Raw genomic sequence first — 16,537 nt, forward strand, 5'->3', positions numbered from 1 at the left:
CTACGCTGCATACGGATTATTACTATAATTTATATGTTAATTCAATCACAAAATCCAGTATCTGTGTTTTATCTATATCATACAATATTAGCCGCGATCGAATTAATTATGCGTCTTACGGCAGTGTGCATATCTATACGTATAAAGGTACGATAGTAATGTACAGGCAATTATATACAATTTATTACACATATACCGTATAGATATACAGTAGATTCTCGTTATGTCGAATCTCAAGGGGAACAGAAAAAAGTTCGAGATATCGAAAACTTCGAGATATCGAGTTTTATTAAAAAATAAAAAATAATAGAAATGTATGTTGTATAATGTATATGAATAATAAATAATACGAATGCCTAAAATAAATAAAAATGACTGAATAAATATTTTTTTTTAAAAAAATCTGTCATTAAAGTTTGCTTAATATTACTTTTTTCTGCCACGACGTCTTCCAAATTATTTAATGCAGAAAAAGCTGTATCATCCATACCTGTAGTAGTCTCAACAAAATGTCTTAGTGTTTTTAAAGCATCTTTAGCTTGTTGAATTGTTACTTGGGTAAAAATGACTTCCTCCTCCTTTTGTGGTTCGTCTTCACTCTCGCTGGTATTTTCGATGGTTTCTGATAAAATTTCGTTATCTGTCCATGTTCCACATACGTGAATATTATTGTCTATTTCCACATAATGTGAAAAATTTTTGTCTTCTAAATTAAGATGATCAGCAACAAAATTCCATTTATCATCAGAAATAGTAGTTGAGTTATCTAATGCAATTATATCACCGTCTTTAAAACCGGCTTTTATGAAGCAATTCAATATAGTCTGTGGTGTTACACTTCTCCAAGCCTTATCAGACATTCTTATAGCTTCAAGTATATTTATAGAAAATGATTCGTTGTTATCGATATTATCGACTAACCGTCTGATTATTTCTTTTCTATAAAACATTTTGAAATTCTGTATAACGCCTTGGTCCATAGGCTGAAGTATAGATGTTGTATTAGGTGGTAAAAAATGTACTTTAATGGAACTTAATTCAACATCGTGATTATGAGCTGTACAATTATCTATGAATAGTAGAACTTTTCGATTTTCTATTTTCATTTTTTTATCAAAATTTAAAAGCCATTCACTAAATAATGACGAAGTCATCCAAGCCTTTTTATTTGACCTATAGTCAACTGGTAAAGATTTAATTCCTTTAAAACACCTAGGCTTCTTTGCTTTACCAATGACAAATAATTTTAGTTTTTCAGTTCCAGACATATTTGATCCTATCATAATTGTAATGCGCTCTTTACCGTATTTTCCACCCGAACATTCTTTACCTTTTAACATTAATGTTTTATCTGGTAAGCATTTGAAAAATAAGCCCGTTTCATCGACATTAAAAATATCATTAGAAGAATAACCTGCTAAGACATCAGGAAGATTTTTAATCCAATTTGAACAACAATGTGTGTCTACTGAAGCTTTTTCTCCACAAACAGTTCGAAAAACTACATCGTGTCTTTTTTTCCAATTTGTAAGCCATCCACTACTAGCTTTAAAATTAGTGTGTCCTAGTTGTTGTGCATATTCGTTTGCTTTTTCAAGTAAAATTGTTCCACTTAATGGTATGTTTTTATCTCGACACTGAGTAAACCATTTTAGCAAACATTTATCAATGTCCAAATAAGGGGTCATCCTCATTTTTTTCATATTTCCACAATTGAACTTCATTATTTTCTCTTTCTGTTTAATAATTGACGACAATGTATTTGGTGGAATATTGAATTCATTGGCGATTTCACATTTTTTACGGTCACCCTTTTCAACTAACTGTATTAAACGAACTTTATCCGAAATTGAAAGAACATTTAATTTACGCTTCTTTTCCATTTCACTACAAACGAATAAACGAACTACGAAAGACTACAAACGTAACTACCAACACGCTAAATCACAATCGCTATACTGCACAATTCCTGTTTTAACCGTAATAAAAGTATTATTTGTGAACTCGAGATATCGAAAAACGATTAATTTTATATCGAGTTATCGAGAGCAAAACATTATTAAGTGTAATAGTAGTTTCAAGGGGAATTCAAAGTAGTTCGAGATAACGAAAAATTCGAGATAGCGACGTTCGACATATTAAGAATCTACTGTATATATATAATAATAGAATAAATATTATTTTATACTTCTGTATATACCCTCGAAGACGCTTATTCATATACGTATATATATATATATATATATATTCACTTTAAACGAATATAATTTATGTGTCTCCCGTGAGCTGTCAATTTTTTTCACTCGAGCACGCCCACTATCGTACAATTTTTTATTGTAACATTCTACCTTTATCTATATGAACATCACACGTTACAGATCGAGTGATTATCGAGATGAAAATTGCGCATGTGTTATTCGACAGCGCACTTAAGTTTAAAGTATACATAGGTATATAGAACGGTGACATCAGGTATACTTTATAATATTATAATATGGTATATAATTTTAATTTTTATGATCGATTTTTGTTAAACTCAATAAACAAAATTGTCCTTATATTGGTTGTGCGTTTAAAATATGTTTACGGAACGAGCAATGTATTATATAGATAGGTACTTTTATGCGCTATACAAGCAATTATGGCGTTTTCGTTAAGGCTTATTGGTGTGTGTGTGTGTGCGTGACAATAAGAGCAAACTTAATATCAAGTATATCAACAAAGAAAATAATTACGGCGGAGAAACGATATTCATTCAATTCGTTCGAGCTACGGGAACTTGCAGAAAAGCTCTTCTGTATAATAATATTAAACAATCATGAACATCGACCAGACAGCTATTAGTGATTTTATAATATGCCTATAATTGTGTTTGTTTTTTGGACAACCATGAGTTATTCTAGACCTTATACAGTAACTGTGTGTCATACACATCTTTTATGAGTTAAGATTTAAAAAAAAAAAATAAAAATTAACGTCACAGATTTTATTCTCGATTGAGGTCGCAACTGTACGGTGAGAATCGCATACGCGTTTACTTTCTCACAATTATTATTCACTGTGTTATACCCATGTAACGCTTTTTTCCCGTTTGATAAACTTATATATACACACACACCACACACGTGTACTTACGATTCATTCGAAAATAGTATGCGTGTGCTATATTTACATTCGTGAACTTACAGTATATACATACATACCTACATAATATATAACCGTTGTGGTTGTAAAATTAGCAACTGGTTGTACGAATGTATATATGCGTGTGTGCTTTTCTATATCTTATTTCTCCTCTCTATCGCTGCAATTTAATTTTTATACATTTTTTTTTTTTATTATTATTATTATTATTTTCCCTCGGGTCTGTCGGGTATTATAATATCTATACCGTCATCATCGATGTATAACTTTTAAAACGCGCGCATCCGGCGAGTGGAGGTAATCTGCTGAGTTATGAGCCGAGAAAATGCAACTGACCTCGGTGGAAAAATGACAACGGGTTTACTGCGCATTGTGCCGTGGCTAAGCATAATATTTTATAAAGACATGTTGCACGCACGCATACAAGTGTACAGTGTATATACAACAACAACACCGCTGCAGTATCACAATATATACACGAGTTATGTTGTTGAACTGGCTAAACACCGGTCGAAACGTAGAGGAATGCGTAGCAGGTACATGTGTTTGACTTTACTAGATTTTACATGGCCATAATATTATTATCGTTATTATAAAAAATAAACGCTAATCTGCCGGACTCGGTTTAGAGAACGCGTATTGTTGTACAGATTAGTGATTTTATTTACCGCCGCGAGAAGTCGTCGACGTTAAGGTACGTCGGATACGTATTTCGTTGTCGTCATAATATTATTATCTGCGGCGAACAATTAATCTAATTCACGAGATGCTCGCGGATTATTCCCATATATCCCGCGCACAAAACGTTTCGAAAACCGACTAGGGTTTCGCTTACTAAACCCATATCCTAGTGTTTGACGCGCGACACGTCCGATTTCCGATGATATATACGTATACTCTTAAACTACTGTTCGGATATTATTTGCAGGCGTACAACGTAGTGACACGCACGTTTTCAATAGCACGCGGTCCTAATAATATTATGCGTATAATTTTATATCGTCACGAGCGCCTTCGCGCACCGGCGGGGGGGTTGTAAGTATTGTCGTAAGCACCTTCTACCCTCCGCGCGGACGCGCCACGGCACGTCGTACCCTGTCGCGTTTCCGACGCCGAGAGAGCCACGCGGCGCTCGACGTCATGTCTTACCCGCGTACGGACGTGTAGTCAAAATGCGGTGTAAAAATTATTTTACACGCGCTCGTGAAGCGTGTTATTTTATTATTATACGCGCATCGTATAAATCCCGACGTTCGAGACGGATATATTATTATATCACATTATTGCGCGTATAATGTAGGTATATGACGAGTGAAGACGTGCGCCGAGTGAATAATATTCGACCGGCCCGCAATAATACATAATATAGGCGCGTGTGTAGAACGACGATAGAGATATATTGTCAATAATAATAACTGTAACGCGAAACGTTTTGAAAACGTGATACGATAATATGTGTACCTACTGTACCTAGTGGTGCTTGGTCGAAGACGGTTTTTTTCTTCGATACTTTTTTATTTTTACTTGATTTTTAATTTCAGTAATAAATTTAAAAAAACTCTTAATACTGATAATATTTTAAATAAAAAAACGATGTGATAAAATAAATAATAAAAATAAACAAAAAGTTATTTACAAAAATAACTAACACATTTAAACAACAGAGACGTTATTTCAGTATTCAATAGAGGGGAACAGAAGTTTTGACTGTCGCATATGAGTAAAAAAAAAAAAAAAATCGATCTCTTCGCTCGCGAGCAAATTTAATAATTCATATCTTCTTACATTTTATCAAAGTACAATTTCCACCTCACTAATTTTATAATTAAAATATTTTTAAATAATGGTTGTTATATTAAATGTATATTAGTCTAAAATATAGGTATACGATTGATTTACAAATCAGTATTATTTTAAGTTATAATAATTTTTTATTGCTTAGGTACTTACTGCAGGTTAAAGTTTTGTCTGTTTACTGAACATATTAGAAATTGTTTTCGATTCATGAGCGATTTGCAGTAATTTTATTTTATTTAGTACGTTGGTTTTTAGTGCACTACACTTTTTTTTTATTTAAGACACATTCCATATTAAAATATTAATGTAGGCACATGCCATGAAAAAAATAAATTTTAATATAGAAACACGGCTGAATTAACAAAATGCAGAAAAGTTTACGAATTCGCGATACACCACACACGACTGTCGCAAGTTAACTGAGGAGGGAGGACTGAAATTAATCGATCGAGTGAAAATCGGTTGTTTTTCTTAGAATTTGTATTAATTTTAGATTTTAGAAATAAAACTGTATGGGATTATGATATTAATATTATTATCGTCGCGCATAAAACAATATTACATTCCTTGACCTTCACAAAATACACACACACACACACACACACATAGATACATGCACGTCCTCGCGTGTATCTAAATATAAGTATATTCCAACTATAAATTATTAATTAAAAATTTATCATTTTGGCAATAATTTCGTAGTACACGGTATAACGATTTCTGGGAAAATATTCTAAAATTAGACACGTTTTTTGAGCTGATAAAATATGATAATGGTTAAACAGCGAAAACCCGGCACCGGCTCATCGGACTACTTTTAAAACCAGACGGGGGCAAATGATCACTTTACCTCCCCTTCCCCCCACCTTACAAATTACGCAACTGTTTAACAATGCTGAATGCTTTCAAATTACTTACGTCTGTGCTAATTGTGTCTGTCGTCCGTTTAATATTCCTAGAATTATTATATTATACATAGATCAAGCGACTATTTGACTTCGTACTATGTCGAAAACTGTCTCCGTGATTGTGCCAACTGTTTGATTTCCTGGTATTTTTCGTTGCTCGACATAAACTTCTACGAAAATCAAACGAATCTGATTCAGATCGATGATAGTCCATTAAAATTAAACATTTAATAACAAACAATAGCGGAACCGTATAGTTTAAAATCTACAAAATAGAGCATTGCATTACAGCGTTATTATTATTGTTGATTTGTACGTCTGTCGAAAAACCGACCGAATCCTTCACCGCGACTGTACAGGACTTGCAACTTCTTGCACTCGAGATGTAGTAGTCATATTAATATATAATTATTTGTTACACTTATAAATTATAATACAGGTTAGGTTAGGTTATTATTAAAAGATCTATATTGTCTTCAAAAAAATGACTACATTTTTGGCATATAAGCTTGTACATTTTAAGTCGGATCGTCTAGTTTTTTCACAACAAAAACGTGAAATGTATTTTACAAAAAAGAATAATATTTCGTCTAGTATCGATACCTACACGTTTAGTAGTACGTCGTTCGATTCTCCAAGTCGGGGGGGGGGGGGGTAAATATTATTATTGCGGTACTTTAATTCGTTTCGGTAGCTTTAATACGCATAAAGCTTTATATAATTATTTATATTATATTTGTTTATTGGCATGAAATCAACGCACAATCGATTTAATAAGGAACAGTACTGGGTGATCAATTTTACTTAATATCTTAATTAACACATATTATAGTTGTTTAAAAAAAAATAGAACGTAGATAAAGATATTTAATTTGCAAAACTATAATTCGTTAAAAAACAACATTTTCTTAGGAGTAATTAAACGAATACAAATTGAAACTTAAACTTGTAGTTTATGAGTTATAATTATTTAAAGTTAAGATGAATAAGAGTTGTATAGACTACTCTAATGGTCTACATTTTAAATATTTACAACCAGTAATATCAGTAATATCTATAGATACTATTTCCCTCAAATTTGATGTTAAATATTATTTAAGTACTCCGAATCGTCGATTTAAAATGAATGTTGTCATTCAAAATACTAAGAATCGAGAACACAAAAATGGTAAAAATTGTTAAAATATAATATTGTTTCAAAAAATCATGTTTCGTAATAATTTAACATGATGTAAAAGATACGTTTTTAAAAACGTCAGTTTTTTGGCAAAATTAATGATATATAGTGTCTTTAGTTCACATCATACATCGTATAGACAGACGACGCCCGTCGGCCACTGTACGGAAAATCGTTCTAAAATACGAATACAGTAGATTCTCGTTATGTCGAATCTCAAGGGGAACAGAAAAAAGTTCGAGATATCGAAAACTTCGAGATATCGAGTTTTATTAAAAAATAAAAAATAATAGAAATGTATGTTGTATAATGTATATGAATAATAAATAATACGAATGCCTAAAATAAATAAAAATGACTGAATAAATTATTTTTTTTTAAAAAAATCTGTCATTAAAGTTTGCTTAATATTACTTTTTTCTGCCACGACGTCTTCCAAATTATTTAATGCAGAAAAAGCTGTATCATCCATACCTGTAGTAGTCTCAACAAAATGTCTTAGTGTTTTTAAAGCATCTTTAGCTTGTTGAATTGTTACTTGGGTAAAAATGACTTCCTCCTCCTTTTGTGGTTCGTCTTCACTCTCGCTGGTATTTTCGATGGTTTCTGATAAAATTTCGTTATCTGTCCATGTTCCACATACGTGAATATTATTGTCTATTTCCACATAATGTGAAAAATTTTTGTCTTCTAAATTAAGATGATCAGCAACAAAATTCCATTTATCATCAGAAATAGTAGTTGAGTTATCTAATGCAATTATATCACCGTCTTTAAAACCGGCTTTTATGAAGCAATTCAATATAGTCTGTGGTGTTACACTTCTCCAAGCCTTATCAGACATTCTTATAGCTTCAAGTATATTTATAGAAAATGATTCGTTGTTATCGATATTATCGACTAACCGTCTGATTATTTCTTTTCTATAAAACATTTTGAAATTCTGTATAACGCCTTGGTCCATAGGCTGAAGTATAGATGTTGTATTAGGTGGTAAAAAATGTACTTTAATGGAACTTAATTCAACATCGTGATTATGAGCTGTACAATTATCTATGAATAGTAGAACTTTTCGATTTTCTATTTTCATTTTTTTATCAAAATTTAAAAGCCATTCACTAAATAATGACGAAGTCATCCAAGCCTTTTTATTTGACCTATAGTCAACTGGTAAAGATTTAATTCCTTTAAAACACCTAGGCTTCTTTGCTTTACCAATGACAAATAATTTTAGTTTTTCAGTTCCAGACATATTTGATCCTATCATAATTGTAATGCGCTCTTTACCGTATTTTCCACCCGAACATTCTTTACCTTTTAACATTAATGTTTTATCTGGTAAGCATTTGAAAAATAAGCCCGTTTCATCGACATTAAAAATATCATTAGAAGAATAACCTGCTAAGACATCAGGAAGATTTTTAATCCAATTTGAACAACAATGTGTGTCTACTGAAGCTTTTTCTCCACAAACAGTTCGAAAAACTACATCGTGTCTTTTTTTCCAATTTGTAAGCCATCCACTACTAGCTTTAAAATTAGTGTGTCCTAGTTGTTGTGCATATTCGTTTGCTTTTTCAAGTAAAATTGTTCCACTTAATGGTATGTTTTTATCTCGACACTGAGTAAACCATTTTAGCAAACATTTATCAATGTCCAAATAAGGGGTCATCCTCATTTTTTTCATATTTCCACAATTGAACTTCATTATTTTCTCTTTCTGTTTAATAATTGACGACAATGTATTTGGTGGAATATTGAATTCATTGGCGATTTCACATTTTTTACGGTCACCCTTTTCAACTAACTGTATTAAACGAACTTTATCCGAAATTGAAAGAACATTTAATTTACGCTTCTTTTCCATTTCACTACAAACGAATAAACGAACTACGAAAGACTACAAACGTAACTACCAACACGCTAAATCACAATCGCTATACTGCACAATTCCTGTTTTAACCGTAATAAAAGTATTATTTGTGAACTCGAGATATCGAAAAACGATTAATTTTATATCGAGTTATCGAGAGCAAAACATTATTAAGTGTAATAGTAGTTTCAAGGGGAATTCAAAGTAGTTCGAGATAACGAAAAATTCGAGATAGCGACGTTCGACATATTAAGAATCTACTGTATATGTAAATGCGTGGGTTGCGGGACATAGAAAAATATAGATATCAAACGGACGTTATGTTCGATGAAATCCAAAACACCGTGACAGTCAACCGGTGAACAGAAACAATGTCCGATTTCGTTATCGTTGCCACGCCGTGAAATCTTTGGTTCATAATGTTATTATTATAAATGTGAAAAATTATTATTATTATTGGGATCGTATCGATATTATTGTTCGACTCCGTCGTCGGCAGTAATAGTGAGCGACCGTATACATAATATAATAATATTATGACCCTGAAGCCGTTCCGAGACAATAAATCGTATAGCATAATGCTGCGTGTCTATTGTCATTACTGTCGTGATGTTATCAGATCGGAGTACCTGGCCGTAAAATACTTACGACGGCCGTCGGAAAGCGCACAAAAATAACCGATTTTCGTCAACCGCGCTTAACTGACTAACCTCATGGCAACCAGTAAAAATTTGCATGCCGCCGCCACGGTAGGTACTTTTCGGCATTTCCTTTATAAACGTCAACGATTCGCGCTTTCGAGTATAATAACTCAACGTAATTGTTTTTGTTATTATTATTAGTATGACTTTTATGATTGTACTCGATGGTCGGTGTTCTTAAAACCATCGTTTTTAAATGGCCGTAACGAATAAAGTTAAATGGAATGCGTGTTAATAGAAGTTTAAAATAAAATACTGAAATTTAAGTAAGTAAGTAGGATTTAAAAACCAAAGTGTTTGCTTAAAGTCTATATAAACATATATTATACGTATATATATTTAGCGTACGTCCAAAATGTCATTTTTTATTTATTATCAACGTACAACTCAAAAATCTCCATTACGATCTATAAACGTTTTGTTAACTTAAATTAGTTGATAGATTTTGAATCGTAGTCATCAAATAATTTTATTTTCAATAATTTTATATGTAATTATCAGCACAATCAAGTATCATATAAACATACCTACTACTGTTGTACTACTGGCAGTAGAATCACAAGGATTTTTACCTTAACTTTAGTTCGAGCAATTTATGTTCATGTTTTCTTTCTTTCCTTCCTAATTTGTTTTTATTTACAATAAAAGTCACTATTATAAAATGTTTCTTGTTTCTAGAAATATAAATTAATATCGGGCTTGTGAAAATTACGATAAATCTATACCACCACGTAGATGACAATAATCAAAGAGTTTTAAGGAACAAATTTACGAAGTAAAAAATGTCTTTTTTAAAACATTTTTTTTTTTTTTATTTGAGGGTTAATGAATGCGATGTTTTTACGTTTCATTAATTAGTTTTTTGTTATCCCCTCAATGTCATTTTCCGGTAAAATGATGGTTTCTGTAAAAATACATAGACGAGTTCATAATGTTCATATACAACTATCATGATCGATGGGCATCGGATGTATGAATAACTGTGTAAAAATCTGAAAGTATTGGGTATGAAGTTTTGTTTTTTATCAGAACATATAAATGATGTGAAAAAACTAATTCGATAAACTATAATCAACTAGGTAGCGAATATGTATTTCAATGTAAAGTACATATTTCGTTTATCGTTAATTTTAGATTCTGAACGAAGTGATGAATGTATTGATTTTACAATGGTGTGTGTTTTTTTTTTTTTTTTTTTTTTTTTTTTTTTGTTTTTGTGTCTGTGTACAGCATAACTAGTCGAAATAATGCTCCAATTTCAAACAATGGGGGTGGTTTCCGATGTAAAAGTGAATATCCTTGGTGCATTATAGAGGTAAAAAGTTAACATTTTCCAACAGTTTTCAAAAAAATCGAGAAAAACAAAAAAAAAATGACGGAAAAACGGCAATTTTTACGCAAAACCAGTTTTCGACCAAATCGATTTTTTTTATGGTTGTAATTCAAAAACTAATCACTGAAAATACTTGAAATTTTCACCAAATGTTAATGTCAGTGGTATCCGTATATAGTTAAATTTTCAAAAAATTTTGACTTTTTTTGAGTTATTTATAGACCACTGAAATTTTCGATTTCTTTGAGAAATTTTTTTTAAAGTGTCGATAAAAAATTTTTGGATGACCAAAAAGTTTTGAAAATTTAATACAAGGTTCCTTATGAGTTGTTTTTAATGTAGCTAAAAAAAATTAAAAATCGTTAGTCACAATTTTTTTTTATAAGCGTTTTTAGTTCAAATTTTTACAAAATCTGTCGAAAACGCGAAAATTTGCAAGTAATTTTGAAGTTGAAAAATCATAAAATTTTTTTCTTTTATAACTAAGTTTTGAAAATTTGGTACAAGGTTCTCCATACATTTTTCTTCAAATATCTGTAAAAAAAACTCTACCGGATTCAGACAAAAAATTTTTATGAGTGTTTGAAATTTAAATTTTTACAAATACCGCGTTAAATAACAGTTTAGCCTCAAACGATTTTTGATATTTGTTATTATTCAAAAAGTATAAGTCGTAGATACTTGAAAATTTTACCAGTTATTAAGATTCAGGTTTTCTTTACGTGATTTAAATTTCAAAATATTTTGACTTTTTTTGAGCTATTTATAGACAACTGAAATTTTCAATTTTTCTGAAAAAATATTTTTGAAGTGTCGATAAAATTTTTTTGGCCCTATCAAAATACTTGAAAATTTAATACAAAGTTCCTCATATGTTATTCTTATAGTGATTAAAAAATTATAAGAATACATAGGCACAATTTTTTTTTATTAGCATTTGAAGTTCAAATTTTGACGAAAATTCGTCAAAATTATGAATATTTGCGAAATATTTGAAGTTGAAAAATCATAAAATTTTTTGTGTTTATAACTAAGGATTAAAAATACAACACTAAGTTTTCCATAAGTTTACCTTCAAGTATCTATAGAGAAAACTCGAAGCATCATTATAGGAAAAATTTTAAGTGCGTTTGAATTTTAAATTTTTACGAAATAGCGTAACGATAACGATTTATCCTCAAACGATTTTAAATATTTGTTATTATTCAAAAAGTATAAGTCGTAGATACTTGAAAATTTTACCAGTTATTAAGATTCGCGTTTTCTTTACGTGATTTAATTTTCAAAATATTTTTTAATATAAGCTGGTTTTTTTAAACCACCTTTTTTACCAACCACTAGAAATTATATCCTAGGCTGACAAATCATCTTCGTTCAGAATCGTTTTTCGTATACAATGATAACTATCATTGGATTCAAATTTAACACTCCTATAATATATAATAATGATCCATACGGCACTTAATGTACAGCATAGCGGTACTCACTTGCCCACTTTTTTTAATTTAATATTAATATTTCTAATCCAATTAAAAATTGAGTGCTGACTGTATTTTAGCAAGTACACAAATGATGAAGTCTAAAACTGATAATGTAGGTATATGTATAGTGGATTTATTTTTAAATGCGATTCACATCAATGTTGTAGGAAGAAAGTTTTTCGGTGTTAAAAATATAAGCTCGTTCGACTTCCGGAACAAACTGAAACATTGCGTCGATAGTACTCGCTGTTCAGTGTAATCGTGCGTTTGATAGATTTATACAAAAGCGTTTATTATACTCGTATTTGAAATTCTTAAGGTACGTATCGTGCAAATATAATATCTACCACATTATTATACATAAAGTGTCGCTCGTGTATAAACGTATTGAATGCATTTTATATACGCTATAGGTACTCGTGATACGTGATCTATTCAATAGCTTTCGGCGAATAACAATAATGCACATCACAAAAACGTTTTTATCCCAAAAAAAATAATGCGCGGCTTGATGTAAAGGACGCGATGCAGTAAAAATAAAATAAAAAACATACACACGCGGACGCCATAAAACAAGCGAAACATAAAGATCTATGGGGCGAGTGAAATAGTAAACAAATAGACTATAGGCATGTCGTATTAGTATATACGCCGCTGTACAAACACGCAGAGAGGCTGCGATATCGTTTAAAACGGAGTATTATTAACACCGAAATCCTTAACGTGCGCGATATAGTGTGCATAAAGTATTAAAAAAAATCCGGTTACTCTTTTCGCTCACGTATTTTCACACCTGCCCGGGTCACAGTCGGCTGTAGGTCTTGAGCTCCTTGGATGGGTTTTCGTGGAAATTACAATCGTTTTGGTGTACGCAGCTACTGTAATAATAACAATAATAATAATAATAACAACAAACCAAAAACCAAAAACCTAAATAAACAACGCACAGACGAGTAACAAATGATGTTGTAGCCGTGTACCCTCCAATACCTATACATCCATAGACCATAAGTATATATTGTAAGAGACACATATTATTTTTTACGAAATGTGTATCAACGAAAATCGAATTTATTTATTTCTGCGGAGGGTTTGTTCAAACACTTAGACACACTAGTCCCTTTATTTATTTAATTTTTTTTTTTTTTTTGAATGACGTGATGGAGAGATATGCGTGTCATGGAGAATATTATAAGTATCTCCGCTCGTTGGTAAATTATTATCGGTCGGGTTTCTCAGAAATATGTTCCTATATATTTTATTCGTAATATTTTTGATAAATCCTATTGCTATGTACCACGCACTGTGTGGTCGCGTATGACTGTACACATCTCGGAAACTACAGTAACGTCCGCCAAGTGTTTAAAATCGGAAACCTAACTGCACACGTGCGCTAGTTTAATAATATTGTATTTAAAACACGAGCAGTTGAGGTGGCAAGAGGTTGTATCGGAGATCCAATAGTTAGATGTGACGGCTAAAAAAAAAAACGAGAGGAAAGAGCGTCAAACACAGTGTAACGATAACGCGCATTCCGAACTCAGATCGCCGACGAGTGTTTTTAATATAACGTTATATTATCAATATGAAGATAGTACACGATAGGCAAAAATGTCACTACCGGGTTGTGAGGGGGAGGGGTGACAGGGATAATACGAGAGAAGCGAACACGAAATCGCTTCGGCGTTTCGACGTATAATAATATGCCATTTAATGCTAATATAAAAGAGGTTAAGGTAGAGATACCTGTGTCGTTGTACTTATATATATATATAAATATTATATACCGCGCGTCGTTCTCATTCCGCTTATAAGTTCGTTCAATATGTGATTCTAATCGATTCGCCATTTGCACGCAACAATAAGTCGTCGTCGTCGTCGTTTGGCGCGCGCACTTATAAAATTAAAAAAAAATATAAAAAATAAAGAGACAAAGTTCGTGTCTGTGCACGCATGCCCCGCGTAAGTATGTACCTACCTACCTAGATTCAATGATTCCATGTATATAATATTACATCGCATAATATTATATATATATACACATTATATTGATCCTATCGAAACTCAGATCTCGTGCCCGAGTGTGCGTAGAGTAAAATTGTATTTTTCCCGCGGTCTACTCGCAGAGAGGACGTCGTCTAGTTCGCGCGAGAGCAGAGATTTTCATCTCTTCATATTATTATATACAAGGGCGGCGCGTGTGTGGACCGGACACGACGTACGAGCGCGGTCGTATATACATAATATCATATAAATGTGTACATATATAAAATGAGTATGTACGAATAGCCCCGGTCCAACGGTTATGATATTGCGCGGGTTAAGATATAACGCGTATTATAGAGACGATTGCCGGATGAGAGAGCAGATGACCTGAAAACATAATATTATTATATTATCATGATGTCGTATAGGCCGATTCGATGTGTGTGCAGCGAGCGCTTCTTACGGTATACATATTTAATAGACGCGCGTATATACACATTTATATGCACATATTATACCCGTAACGTTTATTGTATACACGGACAGCCGTGGATAGTATCGTATCTATATAGCTACCCGTGTACACGTCGTAACACTCGTATAGTAGTGTTCCGTGTAAAAGCGTATTTCGGTTTCGTCCTGCACATTTGCATATTATATATTAGCATTGTCGCGTATATAGGTAGGTACTGTGCGCACCTTCCGCATGTACACGCGAATATAGGTATAAATGTGCCGCACACACGTGGCGGAGCCCTATTGTGTATTACGTATCGCTCGAGCGACCGTTTTTTGAATTATTAAAACCCTCTCTTTTACCCCGGTCCGCCGTTAAATAAAATACGAATTGCTCGCGCTTCGTCATCCTGAGGGAGAAAAATCGTTTAGCCAACACTACTGCCGCCGCCGCTGCAGGTGACATCGTTCCGACGACCTGCGGACGATAGGTTAGGTTGTACGGCGGTGATCGCATATAGTCGGTTGAACACAGAGAATCGCAAACGTTTGTCGCCGAGAGAGGACTTTCTCGACGAGATATTAATTAACGAACACACGTCGTACATAATATACCTACCGCATAATACGCGTATTGTGCAGGTACTATCTACGGCGTGCGAGCAGTCCATTTGCGATTTGGAATATTTCGAAATTACGTGTAGCGATCCGCGTACACTTAGGTTAGGTATATCTTATGCCTGTACTATAAGAATTCGATTTTTTGCACTAAATTTTGGAACCATAGTCCGACACAAGTGTTTTGAATTTTGTAATTTAATTAAAAACCAAAAATTGACCGATAGAAATTGTAATCACTCTAATAGAATGAAATTGAACGCTTTTAATTAATAATATCAAAATTATTAAAGACCAGGTTTTTGTCATAAGCGACGCTCTGCACTGACAAAAACGTCATCTTATGGTCAGTCCTATGATTCCGTCGCGAGAGTATACATATATACATAGTATACACGAATCGTTCTTATACGGACTTTTACTCGTCTCGGACGCGCCGACGATACGATCGCGAATCGCCGCGGCGGCGGTCGACGAAAAGTCAATTAGATTAATTCGTGTAAAAAGCGGACGCGTGCGTGCTTTTAAAATATAAAGTAGGAGGCGTATACACATGACGTTTTAATATATGGGTTAGGTATGTATATGTATGTATAAATGTATACGTCGGGTAAACGTTTTGTTCGTCCGGAGAACGATTGGTGACGATAAATCATTGGCTCGGCCGCTATTAGTATAATATCGCGTTCCGGCTCCGCGTCCTGCCGTTTTTAATCCTCCGCAAATATACAGCGATTCACCTCGCGCTCGCGGCCCGCGCGTATACATACGTTGGTATAATATAATTTCCAAACGGATGCTAGTTAGGTATTTATTTTTTTCTCCCCGTTCGTCGATTCGTTGTTTTATGCAAAAGAGTCCGATAAGATTAATTGTCGCGAATAATATATTACTGCGCCGGCCGCGTGTCCGCATCTATATATGTATATAGGTACCTGTTCGTATCGCGATGTATATTATAATATACGCGCGTACACATGAAGTACTGAAGTATTTCGCGTTTCGATCGACCGGAAGATCGGGGCGGTTGGGTGGGCGAGCGGGTGAGAGAGGAGGTGAAGTG

General features: G+C 33.0%; 2 protein-coding genes across 2 annotated transcripts; both read right to left on the bottom strand.

The window, feature by feature from the left end:
- On the bottom strand, positions 1-2,144 carry LOC126552634 (tigger transposable element-derived protein 4-like). The gene is made up of 2 exons (XM_050207370.1): positions 421-2,144; positions 1-22 (listed from the first exon to the last, which is right to left on the bottom strand). The coding sequence occupies exons 1-2, from the start codon at positions 1,881-1,883 to the stop codon at positions 1-3; spliced, it is 1,485 nt and encodes a 494-aa protein (XP_050063327.1). The 5' UTR covers positions 1,884-2,144.
- A 5,110-nt stretch (positions 2,145-7,254) lies between these two features.
- LOC114124736 (tigger transposable element-derived protein 6-like) lies at positions 7,255-9,161 on the bottom strand. The gene has a single exon (XM_027988087.2). It carries the CDS (start codon positions 8,891-8,893, stop codon positions 7,394-7,396), a length of 1,500 nt encoding a protein of 499 aa, XP_027843888.2. The 5' UTR covers positions 8,894-9,161; the 3' UTR covers positions 7,255-7,393.
- Positions 9,162-16,537: the final 7,376 nt, after the last annotated feature.

This window comes from Aphis gossypii, chromosome 1 (assembly GCF_020184175.1).
Source record: "Aphis gossypii isolate Hap1 chromosome 1, ASM2018417v2, whole genome shotgun sequence".
Taxonomy (NCBI): Eukaryota; Metazoa; Arthropoda; class Insecta; order Hemiptera; family Aphididae; genus Aphis; species Aphis gossypii.